The sequence below is a fragment of the Babylonia areolata genome, chromosome 15 (genome assembly GCF_041734735.1).
Source record: "Babylonia areolata isolate BAREFJ2019XMU chromosome 15, ASM4173473v1, whole genome shotgun sequence".
Lineage (NCBI taxonomy): Eukaryota > Metazoa > Mollusca > Gastropoda > Neogastropoda > Buccinidae > Babylonia > Babylonia areolata.
Genome location: NC_134890.1, coordinates 5196389 through 5214760, shown reverse-complemented (window position 1 = coordinate 5214760; position 18372 = coordinate 5196389). Strand labels below are relative to the sequence as shown.

The 18372-nt window shown below is 41.0% G+C and overlaps 1 protein-coding gene across 1 annotated transcript; it reads left to right on the top strand.

Moving 5' to 3' along the window:
• Nucleotides 1–1099: 1099 nt before the first annotated feature.
• On the top strand, nt 1100–17273 carry LOC143290388 (UBX domain-containing protein 4-like). The gene is made up of 11 exons (XM_076599781.1): nt 1100–1280; nt 2029–2134; nt 2579–2607; nt 5921–6039; nt 7478–7680; nt 8042–8096; nt 9038–9207; nt 10689–10811; nt 13381–13606; nt 15032–15231; nt 15941–17273. The coding sequence occupies exons 1-11, from the start codon at nt 1199–1201 to the stop codon at nt 16050–16052; spliced, it is 1425 nt and encodes a 474-aa protein (XP_076455896.1). The 5' UTR covers nt 1100–1198; the 3' UTR covers nt 16053–17273.
• Nucleotides 17274–18372: the final 1099 nt, after the last annotated feature.

Below are 18372 nucleotides of genomic sequence, written 5' to 3'. Positions count from 1 at the left end.
CGGCACTAGAGCTGTAAAACGCTAAATACCAATAAAAAAAATTGTCGCCAGTTCAGTCATTGTCACACACACACACACACACACACACACACACACACACACACACACAAACCGCGGTGCACTGAGGCCTACTGTGTGCACTGACACACTTTCTAAACCGCTGCAACACACACCACGGAACCGCTGAACACAGCACAGACTCACAGACACACTCACACACACACATAACAAACACACTGACATACGAGCGCCTTAATCTACATCCAGTCAATTGACATACTGAGTTTACCACCACATTTTCTTCTCCCGGTAGGCCAGGCTATTTCTGTCAAAATGATACCCTTTAGATAGGCTACAATTTTCATACGTATCTAAAGGCTACAATTTTCATACGTATCTAAACACAGCACGAATACTCTAAACCATGTTACCCGCCATCAATACATAACGGGTTCAGCCCATTTAACGAGTACTGACGTACTCTCTTGAAAGTCAGCTCTTTTGCAAGACGGCGTCACAGTTAGTTAAGTGGGGTGATGGCCTAGAGGTAACGCGTCCGCCTTGGAAGCGAGAAAATCTGAGCGCGCTGGTTCGAATCACGGCTCTGCCGCCGATGTTTTCTCCCCATCCACTATACCTTGAGTGGTGGTCTGGACGCTAATCATTCGGATGACTCGGACGATAAACCGAGGTCCTGTGTGCAGGATGCACTTAGCGCACGTAAAAGAACCCATGGCAACAAAATTATTGTTCTGGCAAAATTCAGTAGAAAAATCCACTTCGATAGGAAAAACAAGTAAAACTGCCCGCAGGAAAAAAATCACAGGTACAAAAAAATGGGTAGCGCTGAAGTGCAGCGACGCGTCTCCCTAGGGAGAGCAGCCCGAATTTCACACAGAGAAATCTGTTGTGACAAAAAAGATAAATACAAATACAAATAGTGTCAGTATGAGATGTGTGGATTGTTGTATCATCCGCAAAGAATTCGCGCACGCGCGCGCGCACACACACACACACACACAGAGTTGGGTGAAGCCTCAAATGGTTGTATTCTTGAAACTGTGTTTTATGAAATAGACCATGCTTTTGAACTTCCGGTTATTCGAGAAAATAACACGTAAACCGAGAAAAGACTGTGCATTCGGTGTTTTAAATTTATTATTATTGCTTTTATTCCCAGCACTGTGGTATTGTTAGAATGGAATGGTTTTCTGGAAGTATCTCAGAAGCTATCCAGTTAGCGAAGAGCAGAAGATCTGTATTCATTGTTTATATCACTGGTATGTTGACAAGAACACTCTCACTTACTACTGACCTCATCATTGTATTTGATCAAAATTGCAAGTCATTGAATGAGCCTGCCATCCAGTGTATTACTTTAGATGCTCCTGTATGATTTTGTAGTAAAATATTACTTCTTGATACAAATCAGCTGTCATCTAAATATCGAAGAAGAAAAAGTTGCTGATTAAATAAATGTCGAATAAATCTGGAGAGCTCTTCGGCTGTCAGCGATGGCAGACCCTCCCAACCTCTTCCCTGTCTCCTTACGGCCTTTTTATTTATTTATTTAATTAACGTTTTATACACCGTGATACAGTCTTAAGCCCAATGAATTTGATCAAGTAAAATCTTGTTTTCAGTTCAGCGCTGAAGTGCACTTTTTGTAAAATTTATTTGGGATGCATAAAGCGCACACGTATTATCTGATATTTTTTCTGTATTATTTATACTAATGAGCTGGTGTAGTTTAACAACATATTGTCTAGCACCCTTAAGGTCAAGCAGAACCATTAGGGTGACAGAAACAGATATCCCCCCTTTCTGTTAATGAACCTCTCTTCCCTCCTCTGTCTGTCATGCACACATACACACACACACACACACACACACACACACACACATATGTAATATAAAATTATATATACATACATACATACATATATATATATATGGTGTATGTGTGACTTGTCCTGGACCATCAGATGGATGGCTGTTTTGAGCCCTGAAAATAATGTGGTGTGACAGGTGAGGATGAAGCCACTAAAGAAATGGACAAGATGTGGGGTGAAGAGGAAGTGTCACAAGCTGTAAGACAGGAGGCTGCAGTTGCCATTAAAATCAAAGCTGAAAGGTGAGAGTGTATGTGTGTCTGCACATTTATTTTCGAGGGAGACATTGTCTACAGTGAGCATGTGTATTAGATATGTAGATACATCACTTTTATCAGATATTTGTGCTTGTTCAAGTCCACGAAGGCATACCTTGCCATAAGACTAAGAGTGTATTTTTATCCATTTAATAATTTATGTTATGCATTTTATCAGATTTCCAGAAAATACATGTGTGTGTGCGCGCATGCTTACATGTTGGTGTTTGCATGAGTTAATTGGAAGCAATGTGTATTTTAAATACAAATTGTGTGTATGTATACAGTATATGTGTGTGTATGTGTGACTGTGTGTGTGTGTGTGACACTAGTCTAATTAGCCCAAGTATGATTATTGTTTGTGGGTGATTAGTTTAAGTATTATAAATGTTTGCAGGGGAAATAATTGAACTGTCTTCTCTTTTCCAGTGAAGCTTGCACATTCTTCTCTCAGATTTGTATCCTTTGCCAAATTGTCACAGAGATGAGAGATAATTCATTCAGACCCCTCTGAAGTTTTTCAGTTGCAAGATCTCTGAATCATTGCTGTTTTTTTTCAACAAACTACAGTTCACCACTTTGAATAGACTTGTGTGTTAAAAGTTTAGGATTCATTGGACAGTAGTTGTTAGAAAAAAATTAGAACAAAAAATTAGACCCCAAAATTTCTTTAGCTGTTTTAACAGTTCTGGCAATACAACTTGTAAGAGCCAGTCATGTTGATTGACTGTGTTGGATGATGTGCTGCTAGTAAACTAAAGCTGCCCCTGTTAACATCTAAACCCTCTGGTTTTAGCTGATTAAGGCCCTTTTTGGTTTTAGCTGATTAAGGCATAGTAGACAAAAGATGTTCCAGTAAACCCTTTAACAGATGAGATACTAGTAAATAAAAGTTGTTCCAGTAAATCCTCTGATTTAGGAGATGGAGTCCTAGTAAAAAAAAAAAAATTAAAAAAAATTGACCCCAGTAAATCCTCTTGATTTAACAGATGAGATAATAATAATAATAATAATGGATACTTATATAGCACACTATCCAGAAATCTGCTCTAGGTGCTTTACAAAAACGCTTTTGATAACATAAAATATTATATCTATGTTACATACACACACCAAAATGTGACCACACACACACACACACGCACGCACGCACGTACGCGCACACACACACGCACGCACGCACACACACACACACACACACACTGCATACATACATTTTAACATACATGTGTATCTAACAGCTACCCTAACAAATACGCACACATAGGCAGGCACAAACTTACATAAACACACGCACACACAATACACATTCATATACATGCATGTAGTTGTGGACCTGCCACAATTGAACTTATTGCTGAGGGAAAAGGTGAGTTTTGAGACGAGATTTAAAAGATGCGAGGGAATCAGAGTGACGGAGGTTATCAGGGAGCTTGTTCCACGTCTTTGGCGATTGAAAAGAAAACGATCTGTGTCCATAGGTCTTACTTCTGACGTGAGGTATCCTGAGAAGTCGAGTATCAGAGGAAGAACGGAGCTGGCGAGACGGGGTATAGATATGGATGAGTTCAGAAAGATACTTGGGGCCAGATCCGTTGACTGCAGAAAAGGTCAGAGTGGATAGCTTATAGTCTATTCGATCAGAAACAGGCAACCAGTGGAGAGACTGAAGGAGAGGAGAAACATGGTCAAATTTAGAAGCTCTGCAAATGAGTCTGGCAGCGTTATTCTGAATTCGTTGGAGTCTGTCTAACAGGTATTTGGGAAGGCCGGCCAAAAGAGAGTTGCAGTAATCCAATCTTGAGAGAACCAGAGAGCATACAAGTGTCTTGGTTGCATCGGTTGAGAGATAGTGGCGGATAGAGCTGATTCTACGCAGTTCCAAATAGGCAACTTTACAGATATTCGAAATGTGCTGTTGGAAGGAAAGAGACTGGTCCAGGATTACACCAAGACTGCGAACAGAGGGAGAAAGTGAAACAGGTGTGCTATTGATCAGAACAGAGTCAGGAAAGGAAGGATGTTGACGAAACTTCTTTGGACAGGTTATCATCAATTCAGTCTTATCATCATTTAATTGCAGCTTGTTGAGAGTCATCCAGTCCTTTAGGCCAGCAATGCACTCCTGTGTTTGAGTCACCAGTGCATCAAATTCAGCTATGGAAGCCGACTGATAAAGTTGTGTGTCATCAGCATAGTAATAAATAAAGTTGGCTCCAGTAAACCCTCTGATTTAGCAGATGAGGCACTAGTAAAGTTTAAAAAAAAGTTTCCAGTAAATCCTCTGATTTAGCTGAGTAGGCACAGTAAACAAAAGTTTTGAAGTAAATTTATTGATTTAGCTGATGAGGCATAGTAAACAAAAGTTGTTTCAGTAAACCCTCTGATTTAACAGATGAGGCACAAGTAAACGAAAGTGTGCAGTCTTCTCCTGCTGTTGGAGAAAAGGTCTGGGTTCAAATTTCAGTCTCGCCCTTTCTTGCAAGCTTGACTTAAAATCGAACTGAGCGACTAATCAGTCAGATGAGATGATTAACTGAGGTCCTGTTTGCAGCATGCTCTTGCTTCAATGAAACAGAACCCATAGCAAAATCAGTGTTGTCCTCTAGCAAATTCTCTGGGAGAAATCTGCTCTGATAGGTAAACAAATATGCATGCACTGAAAGCCTGACTTGTGCATAAGATGTGGTATATCACTATATGGTATACATTTGTCGGTATACAGTGACTCACCCTTGAGAAACTGAAACTGATGGTAAGGACATTTTGTCCATAGTGACTGTGCAGTCATCTTATACTGCCATTAAAAAAATTTATCCATTGTGACAGTAAAGTTTTCCGTTAATGTTTCTCAGGACATTTTGTCCGAAGTGACTGTGTTGTCTTCTGCTGTTACTCAGGAGGACATTTTGTCCATAACGACTGTGCAATCTGCTGTTGCTTTGGATGATATTTTGTCCATAACGACTGTGCATACTGCTGTTGCTCAGGACGATATTTTGTCTGTAATGACTGTGCAGTCTTCTGCTGTTGCTCAGGATGATATATGATCCATATCAACTGTGCAGTCTGCTGTTGCTCAGGATGATATTTTATCCATAACGACTGTGAAGTCTGCTGCTGCTCAGACGATATTTTGTCCATAATGACTGTGCAGTCTTCTGCTGTTGCTGAGGAAGATAGCGGAAGGGGTGGTACAATTTTCCCCTGTTCAGGCTGTTCCTGCCAAAAAGGTCTTTCCTACTTCCTGGTGTTTGGCTTTGAGTGTTTTTACTTTGTATCAACTTTTCAGTCTTCAGGTATTACAACCCATGAGGCATTACCCAATTTGCTTTTGCTTTCTAAACCCACCTACCCAGCTCCACCAATTTTTATTTTATTTTACGGGTACACATGAAAGTCTGCAATCAGCTTATTCATTTAAAATCTATTTTGTTTTGAACTTGACTGTGTGCATGCTGTTTGGATCCAGTTGTTTTTTGAGTGGCAAAGTGACTTTTTTCAGAAGTGGCATAAAACAAAATATTCAGCTGGTTGAAGGGTGAAGAGGCACAAAAGAGTTGGTGTGTAACACAGTCTGCGTCTGACAGAACACAATATTTTGCATGCACACACACACACACACACACACACACACACACACACACACACATATCTTTGTTGTTTTCATTCATTTGTTGGGTTCTTTTTCTTTTGTCTATCTTTGATCAAAGATTATATTAATGATTATGAGGTAATGAGATTCGAAGATAGCACCTTGACAGACATCAGACCCTGTGGTAGTTGTCCCTTCAGTGTATTTCATCGGCAACAATGGTGTGCCCCTGGAAGTCCTGGGAGGGAGCATGACTGCAGACAACTTCAAGCAGAAAGTGCAGGCGGCCCTGGAGGTAAGTAGGTGCATTAAACAGGGAAGTAGCCTATCATGGTAATAACGATAGATAGTGATTATTATTATGTGCGTTTATGTAGTGCTTACCTTGCAGCTTCAGATGCATTTAGCTTAACTTTTATAAATGAGACACAGGAATATAATTTTTGAATTTTTTAGAATGTTGAGATATGGACTTATAAAAATACTTTTCAAAACAATGAAAAATCACTCACAATTTACACATGTATCTCTCCCACCTCAACCCCCTAACTCCCTACACATACACACGTGCGTGCACGCACACACACACACATACATACACATTGATGCACATTCACACAAAGACAGTCGGGGAAAGAAGGCTGTATAATTTGAAAAATTGTTTGAACAAGTAATAATGAAACTGATATTTTGTGGTAGAGATTTCCAGAACCAAGCCTGTCAGGCATGTGAAAAAAAATCAGTAACAATCAAAGAAACAAAAAACAAACCATTCTGATATTTTTGATAATAGTCTGATAAGCATTTTGAACTCTACTTTCTTGGTCCAAGGTGCATGTCCCTAATATTTTTATTGTAATGGTGGATCTGTCAGTCCAAGCTGCACATCAAAGAAGTTTTTTGAGTTTATGTAAGTCCAGCCTTTTCATTCATGTTTTTAATAAAAGTGTGTAATTATGAAGCTGTGGATTGTTGTCCAGACTTCAGAAAAAAATGTTGAAATGTTCATAAAAGGATTGTGTATGTTATGTAAGCACGTGAACTTATATGTTCACGTGCTTACATAATATACACAATCCTTTTATGAACATTTCAATATATATATATATATATATATATATATATATATATATATATATATATATATATATACCAGACATATGTACAGCAGATGTGTTGATAGCCCTGTTAAGTCAGGGTCTTTGAAATTCCTGAACTCCTTGGACTCTAAATGTCACTTTCAAGGCGTCAGAGTCGCCTCAAAATACAACAAATGATGAATATGTGAATGTCTTTGAAATTTGAGCCATCAGCAAATGGAGTTATCACTAAAAAGTAAAACAGTGGTTCATTTGTCTTTTGTTGATGTTGTTGTTTTTGTGTGTGTGCTCATGCAAAGTGCAAGTTTTTGTGTGTGTGCAATGCAAAGTGAGTCTGTGGTTTTATTTGAAAGACAGAGAAAGAATTAGACTTGTTAAGACAGTTCAGCCAAACCACTGTAGACATCTGTGAAAAAAGTTTTGATATGTGAGCAGTGGCCTGCAACTTAATGGTAGTCATAAGACTTAAGGCAACAATAGACAAAAGATGTTCCAGTAAACCCTTTAACAGATGAGATACCACTTAACAAAAATTGTTCCAGTAAATTGTTTGTGTACAGCTATGTTCTAAAGAAATCAATTTTTGTAGACAAACATACTGACAATGCACTCGAACCTTTTGTCCCCTGTCAGAAAAACAAACCAGATCTAGTCTCATCATTGCCAGAGCAGCCAGCACAGCAACAACAGCAGCAGCAGCAAGAGCCGTCAGAAACTGCTGCAGCAATGTCAGCAGTGCCAGAGGCAAGCACAGCCACTGCTGCAGCTGTAGCAGCAGAAGAAACAGAAGAAGACAGCCAGAGAACAAAGGCTGACATCAGTGAACGTGTGGAGAGGTAGGTAACCATGTGTTGTGATAATGACAAAACCAAACTGGGCTGGGGGTGAGGGGCGGTCACAAAAACTAACAGTGCACTAATCAAGACAGACAAGCAAGGCATATGGAAAGTTCCGTGAATGTGCATGCTTATAAATATAGATATGTACTTTTGAAAAAAAATGTGTATTTACATTTTTTTTTTTTTTTTTGTCTGGTGCATTTATTGTATTCTCTTGAATTACCCCCAAAATGGTAGCATTTCATTATTTTTGACTAAAAGTTATTTTACTATACATAAAGTCTGTTTACATATATGCATATGATTCTTTTTTTTATATTGAGTAATTGATAGCATGTTGATCTGTGTGTCTTTGCAGAGCCAAAGAGATGATTGAACAGAAGAGAAAACGAAAAGCACAGGATGATGCAGAGGTGGGTGTTTTCGCTATTAACAAGTAAGGTTTTTCCAGGAAAATATGGATACTCTCTGATTTGAATGAAAATTGCAATCCCATCCTGAGTTCCACTGCTCTCACTGTCTCAGGGCTCAGTATCAGGGAAGTAGATTATAATGTGGGGCAGGATAACCCTTTGTGAACTTACCCATTTGCCTTTTTGAGGCAAGCAATATTTCTGAAGACTAGCACATTGGTCATACTTCTGATGGTGATTGTCAGAAATTCTTAAGCACATGATGTTTTGAGTCTCGACTTTGAATGGCCCTTAACAAGAGTAAAGAAAAAAGTTGTATTGCAGCTGCTGAGATATGGCTTCCATTGGCTGCTATTTTTGGAAATCAAATTTTTCTTGCAAACTATTTCATCTTTGGTTTACCATACAATTCCAAACCACTTAATTTGTAAAACATGGCAAGCAGGCTTCCTTCATTGCCTGTTTACCCTACCAAAGGTGAAATTCCATACATGCCCCAAAAAATGATGCAAAATTTGCACATGCCCTTTGAACTGAAAGAAAAGCTCTGCATCAACCTCTTTATCTTTGCAAAAATTCATTGACCTGAATTTCACTTGAACTTCGTATAAACTTCACCGCGCAACTTTTCTGTCATACGAGGGGAGGAAACATGAAAATCATCAGTCATTTGGCAGATACCTTTTCAGCTGATGTAGTGTTTGATGAGTTTCTCCACTACCAGGTCAATTACTTGAGCAAATTTCTCCTTTGTTAGCCGCATGTATTTCTTGATGAGATCTTTAACAAAACCAGACTCAGGTTATTGCATTTTTGACACATGCAATGACATGATCTAGACTTTCTTGTTTGGTGTAAAGTATGCTGTAAGTGTATGCAAAAGAAATGTTTTATTATTATCACTGTTTCCTTGAACCCAATACCATTGATCTAACCAACAGAAAGAACGACAGAAGGAGATTGAGCGTCGTAAGATGGGTCAGAACCTTCAGCAGCTGAAGCAGTATCAACAGGAGCGAGAGATTCAAGAGGTGAAAGACCAGCTGAGGAAAGAGAAAGAGGAAGAACGGAAGGCCAGGGAACGCGTCAAAGAGCAAATAGAGAGAGACAGGTAACCAGGCCTCCATCCCCCCTTCCCCAGAGGTAAATAAGATGAATTGTCGTTGTTTGTGGTTCTTTCCCTGTAGAACAATGAAACAGCGGTTATGTACTTTCCGTGTAGAACAATGAAACAGCGGTTATGTACTTTCCCTGTAGAACAATGAAACAGCAGTAATGTACTTTCCCTGTAGAACAATGAAACGGCGCTAATGTACTTTCCCTGTAGAACAATGAAACAGCGCTAATGTACTTTCCCTGTAGAACAATGAAACAGCGTTAATGTACTTTCCCTGTAGAACAATGAAACAGCAGTAATGTACTTTCCCTGTAGAACAATGAAACAGCGCTAATGTACTTTCCCTGTAGAACAATGAAACAGCAGCAGTGTCTGCACAGTTTCTGGGACTGCAAACAATGTTGCATTTGTTTCAGGGGGCCTTTGCCCCCCAGGCCCCCAACAAGGTGTTGCCATTGCACTCCACCAGGGGGATTACGTGGCCCCATGGCTTCAGCGCATGTTGTTGTTTCACTTCCTCTTACATCCCTGAATTTTGCCTGAGGACAACACTTCTGTTGCTTTAGGTCTCAAGGCCTGACCAAGCGCGTTGGGTTACGCTGCTGGTCAGGCATCTGCTTGGCAGATGTGGTGTAGCGTATATGGATATGTCCGAACGCAGTGACGCCTCCTTGAGCTACTGATACTGACACTGAAACTGCTTTAGGTTCTTTTTCCCTTCCTCTTACATCCCTGAATTTTGCCTGAGGACAACACTGACGTTGTTTTGGGTTCTTTTTCACTTCCTCTTACATCCCTGAATTTTGCCTGAGGACAACACTGACGTTGTTTTGGGTTCTTTTTCACTTCCTCTTACATCCCTGAATTTTGCCTGAGGACAACACTGACATTGCTTTGGGTTCTTTTTCAGTTCGCCAAGTGCATGCTTCACATGGGTTTTCAGTTTATTGTCTCATCCTAATGACTTGATGTTCACTTTCATTTTCCAGTCAAATTTGGGAGAAAGAGTGAGACTGGTATTCAAACCCAGACCCTCAACAGAGTAAAATTGTTGTCAGAAAACTGATCTAGATCTGATTCCTCTGCTTTGTAGTGGAAAGAATAAGAGAAAACGTATCTGATGTGATGTTCAGGAAAACATGTGAATGAAACAGAATGCAGAGTGTGGCTGCTCTCTCACAGGAAAAAAAAGTGTTTGTCCTGGCCAAATCCAGTGCACCTGGTGGCACAAAGTGTCCACATTTACATCTGCAGACCTACTACTTCCATGGGGACGCAGAGAACAGGTGTGGAACTCAAAAGGGATGGAGTGGGTGATCTGCAAAAGCAGTTTACAGTAACCAGTAGTTGTCAACATTTTACATTTCTTCATTACCAGACTTATTTCTCTTTAAAAAATGAATGCAGTTTTGCCGTGGCAGAGTACATATAGATGTGTTCTCGATATTACTTTTTTTGTTGTTGTTTCTTTTCAGGGCAGAGCGTAACGCCAGGTACCAGAAAGAGAAAGCGGAGAAAACAGAACAGCAGGAAGCGGCCCGCAAAGCCAAACTGTTAGAACAACAGAAAGCTGCTGCAGAGGCTGAGGCTCGTAGAAGGTGAGTGAACGTCCATGCATGTTCTAACCTGTGTGACTGACTTGTGTGTCATGTGTGGAGGTTGTTATTCGAACATCCATGTTCAAAACTATGTGACTGACTCGTGTTGTGCGTGGAGATTGTTATTTGAAGTGAACAGATGTGTTCTGCACTGTCTGACTGACTCGTGCTGTGCGTGGAGATTGTTATTGAAGTGAACAGATGTGTTCTGCACTGTCTGACTGACTCGTGCTGTGCGTGGAGATTGTTATTTGAAGTGAACAGATGTGTTCTGCACTGTCTGACTGACTCGTGCTGTGCGTGGAGATTGTTATTGAAGTGAACAGATGTGTTCTGCACTGTCTGACTGACTCGTGCTGTGCGTGGAGATTGTTATTTGAAGTGAACAGATGTGTTCTGCACTGTCTGACTGACTCGTGCTGTGCGTGGAGATTGTTATTGAAGTGAACAGATGTGTTCTGCACTGTCTGACTGACTGGTGCTGTGCGTGGAGATTGTTATTGAAGTGAACAGATGTGTTCTGCACTGTCTGACTGACTCGTGCTGTGCGTGGAGATTGTTATTGAAGTGAACAGATGTGTTCTGCACCGAAGTGAACAGATGTGTTCTGCACTGTCTGACTGACTCGTGCTGTGCGTGGAGATTGTTATTTGAAGTGAACAGATGTGTTCTGCACTGTCTGACTGACTGGTGACCACCATGCTGTTTGTCAGTAAATCAGAGTCATGCAGAGATGAGGCGTTTTTCACACTGCATGTGACCTGACTTTGCACCATTGCTTTAAAAAAAAAAAAAAAAAAAAAGACACAATGGCCTCTTTTTGAAGCTCATCAATCTAATGAGCTTTATTGTATTGTACTGACCCCTGAAAACGGAGTATGGCTGCCTACATGGTGGGGTAAAAGGGTCATACTTTTAAAAGCCCACTCATGTACATATGAGTTAATATGGGAGTTACAGCCCACAAACGAAGAAGAAGTATTGTACTGTATTAACTTTTGTCACGACAGATTTGTCTGTGTGAAATTTGTGCTGTTCTCCTCAGAGCATGACACAACAGTGAGAGTGCCACCCTTTTTTCTGCCTGCAGATGTATTTGTTTTCCTGTCAAAATGGATTTTTAAAATGATTTTGCCAATGACAACCCTTTTGTTGCTGTGGGTTCTTTTGTGTGCACTGAGAACATGCAGCACACTGGACCTCAATTTATTATCTCATATGAACGACTAGCGTCCAGACCACCACTCAAGGTCTAGTGAAGTGGGAGAAAATACTGGCAAGTGTGGGATTCAAACCAATGAGGTCAAATTCCCCTGCTTCCAAGGCAGACACATGACCACTAGGCCAAAACTCCTCTATGAGCTACATGATAGAGATTCCAGGACATCCTTTACTTCCTGTGCACAGTATTTGGGACAACAGCATTGCTGGTGTGGCTGGACGCTGGCACATAACCAAGGAGTGGGGGGGAATTCTCAGCGTTGGGAAGGTGGCAGAATGATTAAGGTGCTTATCTGTCAGTGCAGTGTCAGTGAGGGTCTGGGTTCAGATCCTGCTCTCACTCTTTCTCTCAAGTTTGACTGGAAAATCAAACAGAGCATCTAGTCATTTGGATGAGACAAGAAACCAAGATCCTATATGGAGCACTCACTTTGCACGCTCAAAACGAATCCATGGCAACAAAAAAGGTTGCCCTCTGGCAAAATTGTGCAGAAGAAATCCACTCTGATAGGTACAAAAATATACATGCATGCACTCATGGCCTGACCAGTACATTGGGTTATGCTGCTGGTCAGGTACCTACTTAGCAGATGTGGTATAGCATATACAGATTTGTATGAAGGCAGTGATGCTTCTTGAGAACTGAAACTTACAAGTGACTTGTAGCAAGAGATTCCTGAACATCCTCAACTTCTTATGCATGGTATGTGGGACAACAGCATCGCTGGCATGGCCAGTCTCTGGCACTGAACCAAGAAGTGGGGGAAATTCTCAGGGTTCCTGCACAGTCATGGAAGTCTTGAAAAAGTCAGAAAAATAGAACTTTTCCCAAAAAGTCATTGAAATATGGTTTTTGCCCTGTGTGGTCTGGAAAAGAATGGAAATTTTCATGAAAACATAAAGTATCGAATGCTTTGCTATGCAAGAAGAAAAGAGAAGAAGAGGAAAAAACAGTCAAGTCACTGTTTCCAGACCTGTCTCCATTCGGTTGTTATTCAGTGTTGACTTTTCATTGTTTTAATGCAGTATTCAGTCGCAGTCTGTCTTTCCCTTTCTCCTACCACAGCAAACTCCCCTTCAAACCTTTCACTCTGTGTTTGTGCATGCATGAATGTTTGGCTGTGACTTTGTTTCCATGTCTTGGAAAGTGTATTGCAGGGGTTTGGAAAAAGCAAGAAGTTTGTTCGCTCAGACTCGCGGGAACCCTGTATTCTGATATCAAAATCAGTACTGAAGTTGTAGCACTGTTGAGGCAGAGGGGGTTTAGGTGTTTTTGTCTTTTTGTTGTTATTTTTTACTAATAATCAAGTTGTTGGGTGGTGTTGGATTTTTTAATTTTGTTTTGCAGTGAGACTGCCAGGATTCAGTTTCGTTTGCCTGACGGGTCATCTGTCTCCAATCAGTTTCCATCTTCCAGCCCTCTCCAAGCTGCTGCTGACTTTATTTCATCACGCATAGGTGGCACTGTCACGCTGTCCACAGCATACCCACGTCGCATCTTCTCTCAGGCGGACATGGCAGTCAGTTTCATTGACTTGCAGCTGGCTCCAACAGCCGTGATCATTGTTGTTCCAGTGAGTACCCTCCCAGCTTTCCTCCTTTCTTTTTGCCATCCAAATCTGTTTTGTTTTTCAAGGAGGCATCACTGCATTCAGACAACTATGCTGCACCACACCTGTCAGGCAGATGTCTGACAACAGCATAACCCAGTGCGCACATCTGTCAGGCAGATGTCTGACAACAGCATAACCCAGTGCGCACATCTGTCAGGCAGATGTCTGACAACAGCATAACCCAGTGCACACATCTGTCAGGCAGATGTCTGACAACAGCATAACCCAGTGCACACATCTGTCAGGCAGATGTCTGACAACAGCATAGTCCAGTGCACACATCTGTCAGGCAGATGTCTGACAACAGCATAACCCAGTGCGCACATCTGTCAGGCAGATGTCTGACAACAGCATAGCCCAGTGCACACATCTGTCAGGCAGATGTCTGACAACAGCATAACCCAGTGCGCACATCTGTCAGGCAGATGTCTGACAACAGCATAACCCAGTGCGCAAGTCATGCCTTGAGTGCATGCATATATATTTGTGTACTTAACTGAGTGGATTTCTTCTGCAGAATTTTGCCAGAGAACAACACTTATGATGCTGTGGGTTCTTTTTCAGTGCGCCAAGTGCATGCTTCACATGGGATCTCAGTTTTTCATCTTATCCTAATGACTAGATGTTCAGTTTCATTTTCTAATCAAATTTGGAAGAAAGGTCAAGACCAGGATTCCTACCCAGACCGTCATTGGCAAATAATTCTGCCACCTTTTTCATTCCCAACCACAACAGATGGCTTACAACAACTCTGGACTTGAGCCCTCTGAAGCAAAAGAAAGTGACTCCTAAAGACAGCTTGACAGAGTGAATCCCCTTTGTAGATGTGGCTGTGTGCTCATGATGAAACAGTTCAATTAAAAAAAAATTTTTAAACACTGAACATTGTTGTATTGCTTCAGCATAGCTGCTTAAAATTGCCATTTCAAAGATGCCACTAACCCACTCACTCACTGTGCTCTCACTAAAAAGCGAGTGTCTATGGGTTTGAGTCTCAAGTACGGCCCAGTATATTTATTCACCCCACTACTAGACCTTGAATGGTGATGTGGGTGCCAGTCATTCGGATCAGATAATAAACCTCTAAGTACACGCATAAGAATCCATGGCAACAAAAGTGTTGTTCTTGGCAAACTTATGTAGAAAGAACCACTTGGATAGTAAAATAAATGTACTTGATGCATAAGAAATAAAGCACAAAAAAAGGAGGGGGGTGGGGGGGCTGGCACTGTACTGTGGCAACACACTCTCCTTGGGGAGAGCATCCCAAATCTTACACAGGGAAATCTCTTTTAACAAAAAGTACTACAATACAAAACAGAACAGTACAATGCAGTGCAATACAGTACAACCCAGCACAGTAAAATACATGCTTCGTGTCTTCAGGCCAGCAAGTCTCTGGGCGGAAGCTCAGGGGGAGGAGGAAGTGGGGGTGTCCTGTCTTGGTTGTTTGCTCCCCTGATGGTGATTTGGAACTTCCTCATGTCTTTCTTCACACCCTCCCCTCCGCCAGTCACCCACAATGCCAACAACACCAGCTCCTCCAATTCAACATCTGCTGCTGGTGGGGACAGACTGAGACCCAGGTATTGTCCTCTCTGGTTTTCTTCTCCCTCCCTCTCTCTCTCTTTCTCTCCCTCTCTGCATGTGTGTCAAAAGAAGGGGGTTAGATATGTGTGTGTTGTATTAATGTTTGTTTGAATTGAAATTATGACATCGCAAGCCATTTATGATGTCTGCATGACATTTTTGGCAAATTTCACAAACCACTGATGATGTTTGTATGACATACATGGTGAATTTCACGAACCAATTACGATTTTCGTACCACATATACATCGTGCATTTCACAAACCATTTATGATGTTTGTATTGATGTTGCATTCCTCAAACCATTTGAAGTTTGTGCTACATACATGGTTCATTTCACAAACCGTATGTTTGTTCTACAAGCATAGCACATTTCACAAACCATTTATGATTTTTATTCTACAAGGCAAGGCAAAAAGTTTATTTCATGTGTTTCCTGGGGAAATTGAAACAACACACACACACACCTTTAACACACAACATACAAACATAAAAGTGATGTCAAAAACAAAAAACAAAAAAAGCTAACTCTAGCTAACACACAGATATTAATCAACAATTCAGCTTTCCTAGTCACAAACCGTTTTTTATGTTTGTAAGAGATACTTGGTGCATTTCACGAACCATTTATGATGCTTTTACAGTATACATGGAACATGTTGCAGACCATTTACTACATCTTTTTTTTCTCCCTCTCATTTCAAGTGGTGCAGCCAAGAGGTCCCGCCAAGAAGGCAACGTGAGACGCCTGAGAAATATGGATGACGACGATGATGAAAACGCCACATGGAACGGAAATTCCACCCAGCAGATGTGATATAGTTCAGAACGTGTTGGCTGGACAGATGAATAGGTTGAAGATGTGTGTAGTAACAAGGCATGGCTGTAAGCTGGTTGGGAGAAGAGGCGTGAGGGTGGACTGAATGATAGCTTGAGACCTTGATAGTGACTGGGAGCGGCAGGCTGATGATAGTCTGCGAAGAGTATGTGTGTGTGTTGTGTGTGTGTGTGCGTGTATGTGAACAACAGGGCCACTTTTTTGTTTGCGTCATTCTTAATCAGGTTAGCTGGCCTCTTTTGTTTTTGTCTGTGGGTTGTGGAATTAAATTAAACCCTATCCTTCTTCTTACCTTATTTGTTGTTGTTGTTTTTTTCTTTTGGAAACCACAGAAATGATTTCTGTGTTGGTGTTTCTATCCATCTCATGCCATTTTGCACTTGAGCATTCCCTCTCTGTTCCCATTTCAGTCCCATCCACCTGCCTCTTTTCTTCTATAGGTATCCTAGTGTCTGTATCATCTCTCATGCACTGTGTGCTTTACTGGCTTGCCTGCTTGCAGTCTGTTTCATTCAGCCATAACTAAGAATACACTAGAGCAGTCAGGGCAGCCTTGATTCTCCTGTATCATGCAGTTACAGAATACAACAGAGTGGACTTGAGAAGACAAAATAGGGATAGATTTCCTGGCTTTGTATGACAGTGTGGTCTTCAGAGAACAAGATAGGGATAAATATCTTGAGTTTTTAAACAAAGTGGTCTTGAGAAAACAAAATAGGTATAGGTTTCTGGACTCTTATCCAGTAAGCAACTGCAGAGCATGGTGTCAGTAACTGTCACAACAGATGAGGTGAATTTCTGTCAGTGACAGTGCAGGTGGTTTGTTTCATTCTTTTTCTGTCCCCTTTTGTCGTGTCTTGTCCACAGTTGTTTTTATTTCATATCCATCATCCACCTGTTCTCCCATCTTTCTTGTATTCTTATATCATTCTTCAGCAGAATAACTTTAGCGCTGGAAATAATTTTGCTTGTAGGTCTGAATGTTTCATTGAACAATGAAGCCAACAGCAGTGTGCTTTCCTGAAATGATGTGTGTGTGTGTGTGAGCTCTGTGTGAGGAGAGTTCAGGTGTTTTTCTTATTTGTTTGTTTGTTCAGTGCTGGTTGGTTGGTTTTGAAACCTATGAATGAACTTTGCAAATGGTAAGAACTCCTTCAAAGAACTGAAATGAAATGATGTATCAATAAAGGTGAAACTAAACAGCCATTGTGTGCTGTTTATTGCAGATTTCCATCTGGTTTGTGTTTCAGTTATGTGTCTTCTTCATTAACTTGTCACAGCTTGCTTGCCACCACATGGACATGAGTGGAGTCTGTCCACCAGCCATTGTGGCACAGTGGTTAGCGTTGCTGATGACTGGGAGGATGCTGGTTTGATCCCCATCAGAAGTGGGAGGTTTTCAGTCTATGGCCAGCTACTACCCAGAGCTGTGTGTGCTATGGGCTCAAATGGGAAGACTGGGATCACACAGTTTGGAGTCGTCCTCTTCCCAGATGTGTCTTTGGGAGAGTTGCTCAATTTTTCTTGCCAACACTGCAAGTGTCATTATCTCTTGGCCTGGTTGATGCCAGAATATATTATGAGAGCACAGCCATGTAAGGTGGTTCCAGGCCTGCATGGACCCCATTCACAGCTTCATCATCCCCATCATCATTTATCATCATCAAACTATAGAAAACAAAATGTCCCATACTGTGGGGCACAAAACAGGCTACAAAACTGCAGTCTGTCCAAGGTATACCATGACCTTATTGGAAAGCAAGGAAAGAAATCACACGCTCAAGCGTGCATGCGCGCGCGCGCGCACACACACACACAGAGGTTTAGCAGATAATTTGTAGACACCTGCTGCCACCATACCCTCTTTCCTCATTTTATGCTGCATAAGGCCTTTGTCCCAATGTTAATGAAGACTTTTGGTGCAATCATACTTCTCTTTAAAGTTCAGATGCACACTTTTTTTTTTGGTTTTGATATTGAGTAGTTGGGGTGGGGGTTTTTTGTGGGTTTGTTGGGGTTTTTTTGTGCTTATTTATTACCCTTTGTTGTCATCTACACATATGTATGTGTTGAGTGATAAGTCTTTGTGTGCAGTTTTGAAATTTCTGTATGTATATGAGGAAATTTTAATTGAAAAATACATTGCTTGTTTTATTGTGATGATATCGCTTGAAAGGAGAGTAAATACAAAATCTAAATAAGACAAAGAGGAAAACAGTTTTTCTCTTTTTGTTATTTGTATCTTTGTGAGCTTGTGTGCACACATGTGTTGTATGTCTGTTGGTGGTGTATGTGTAAA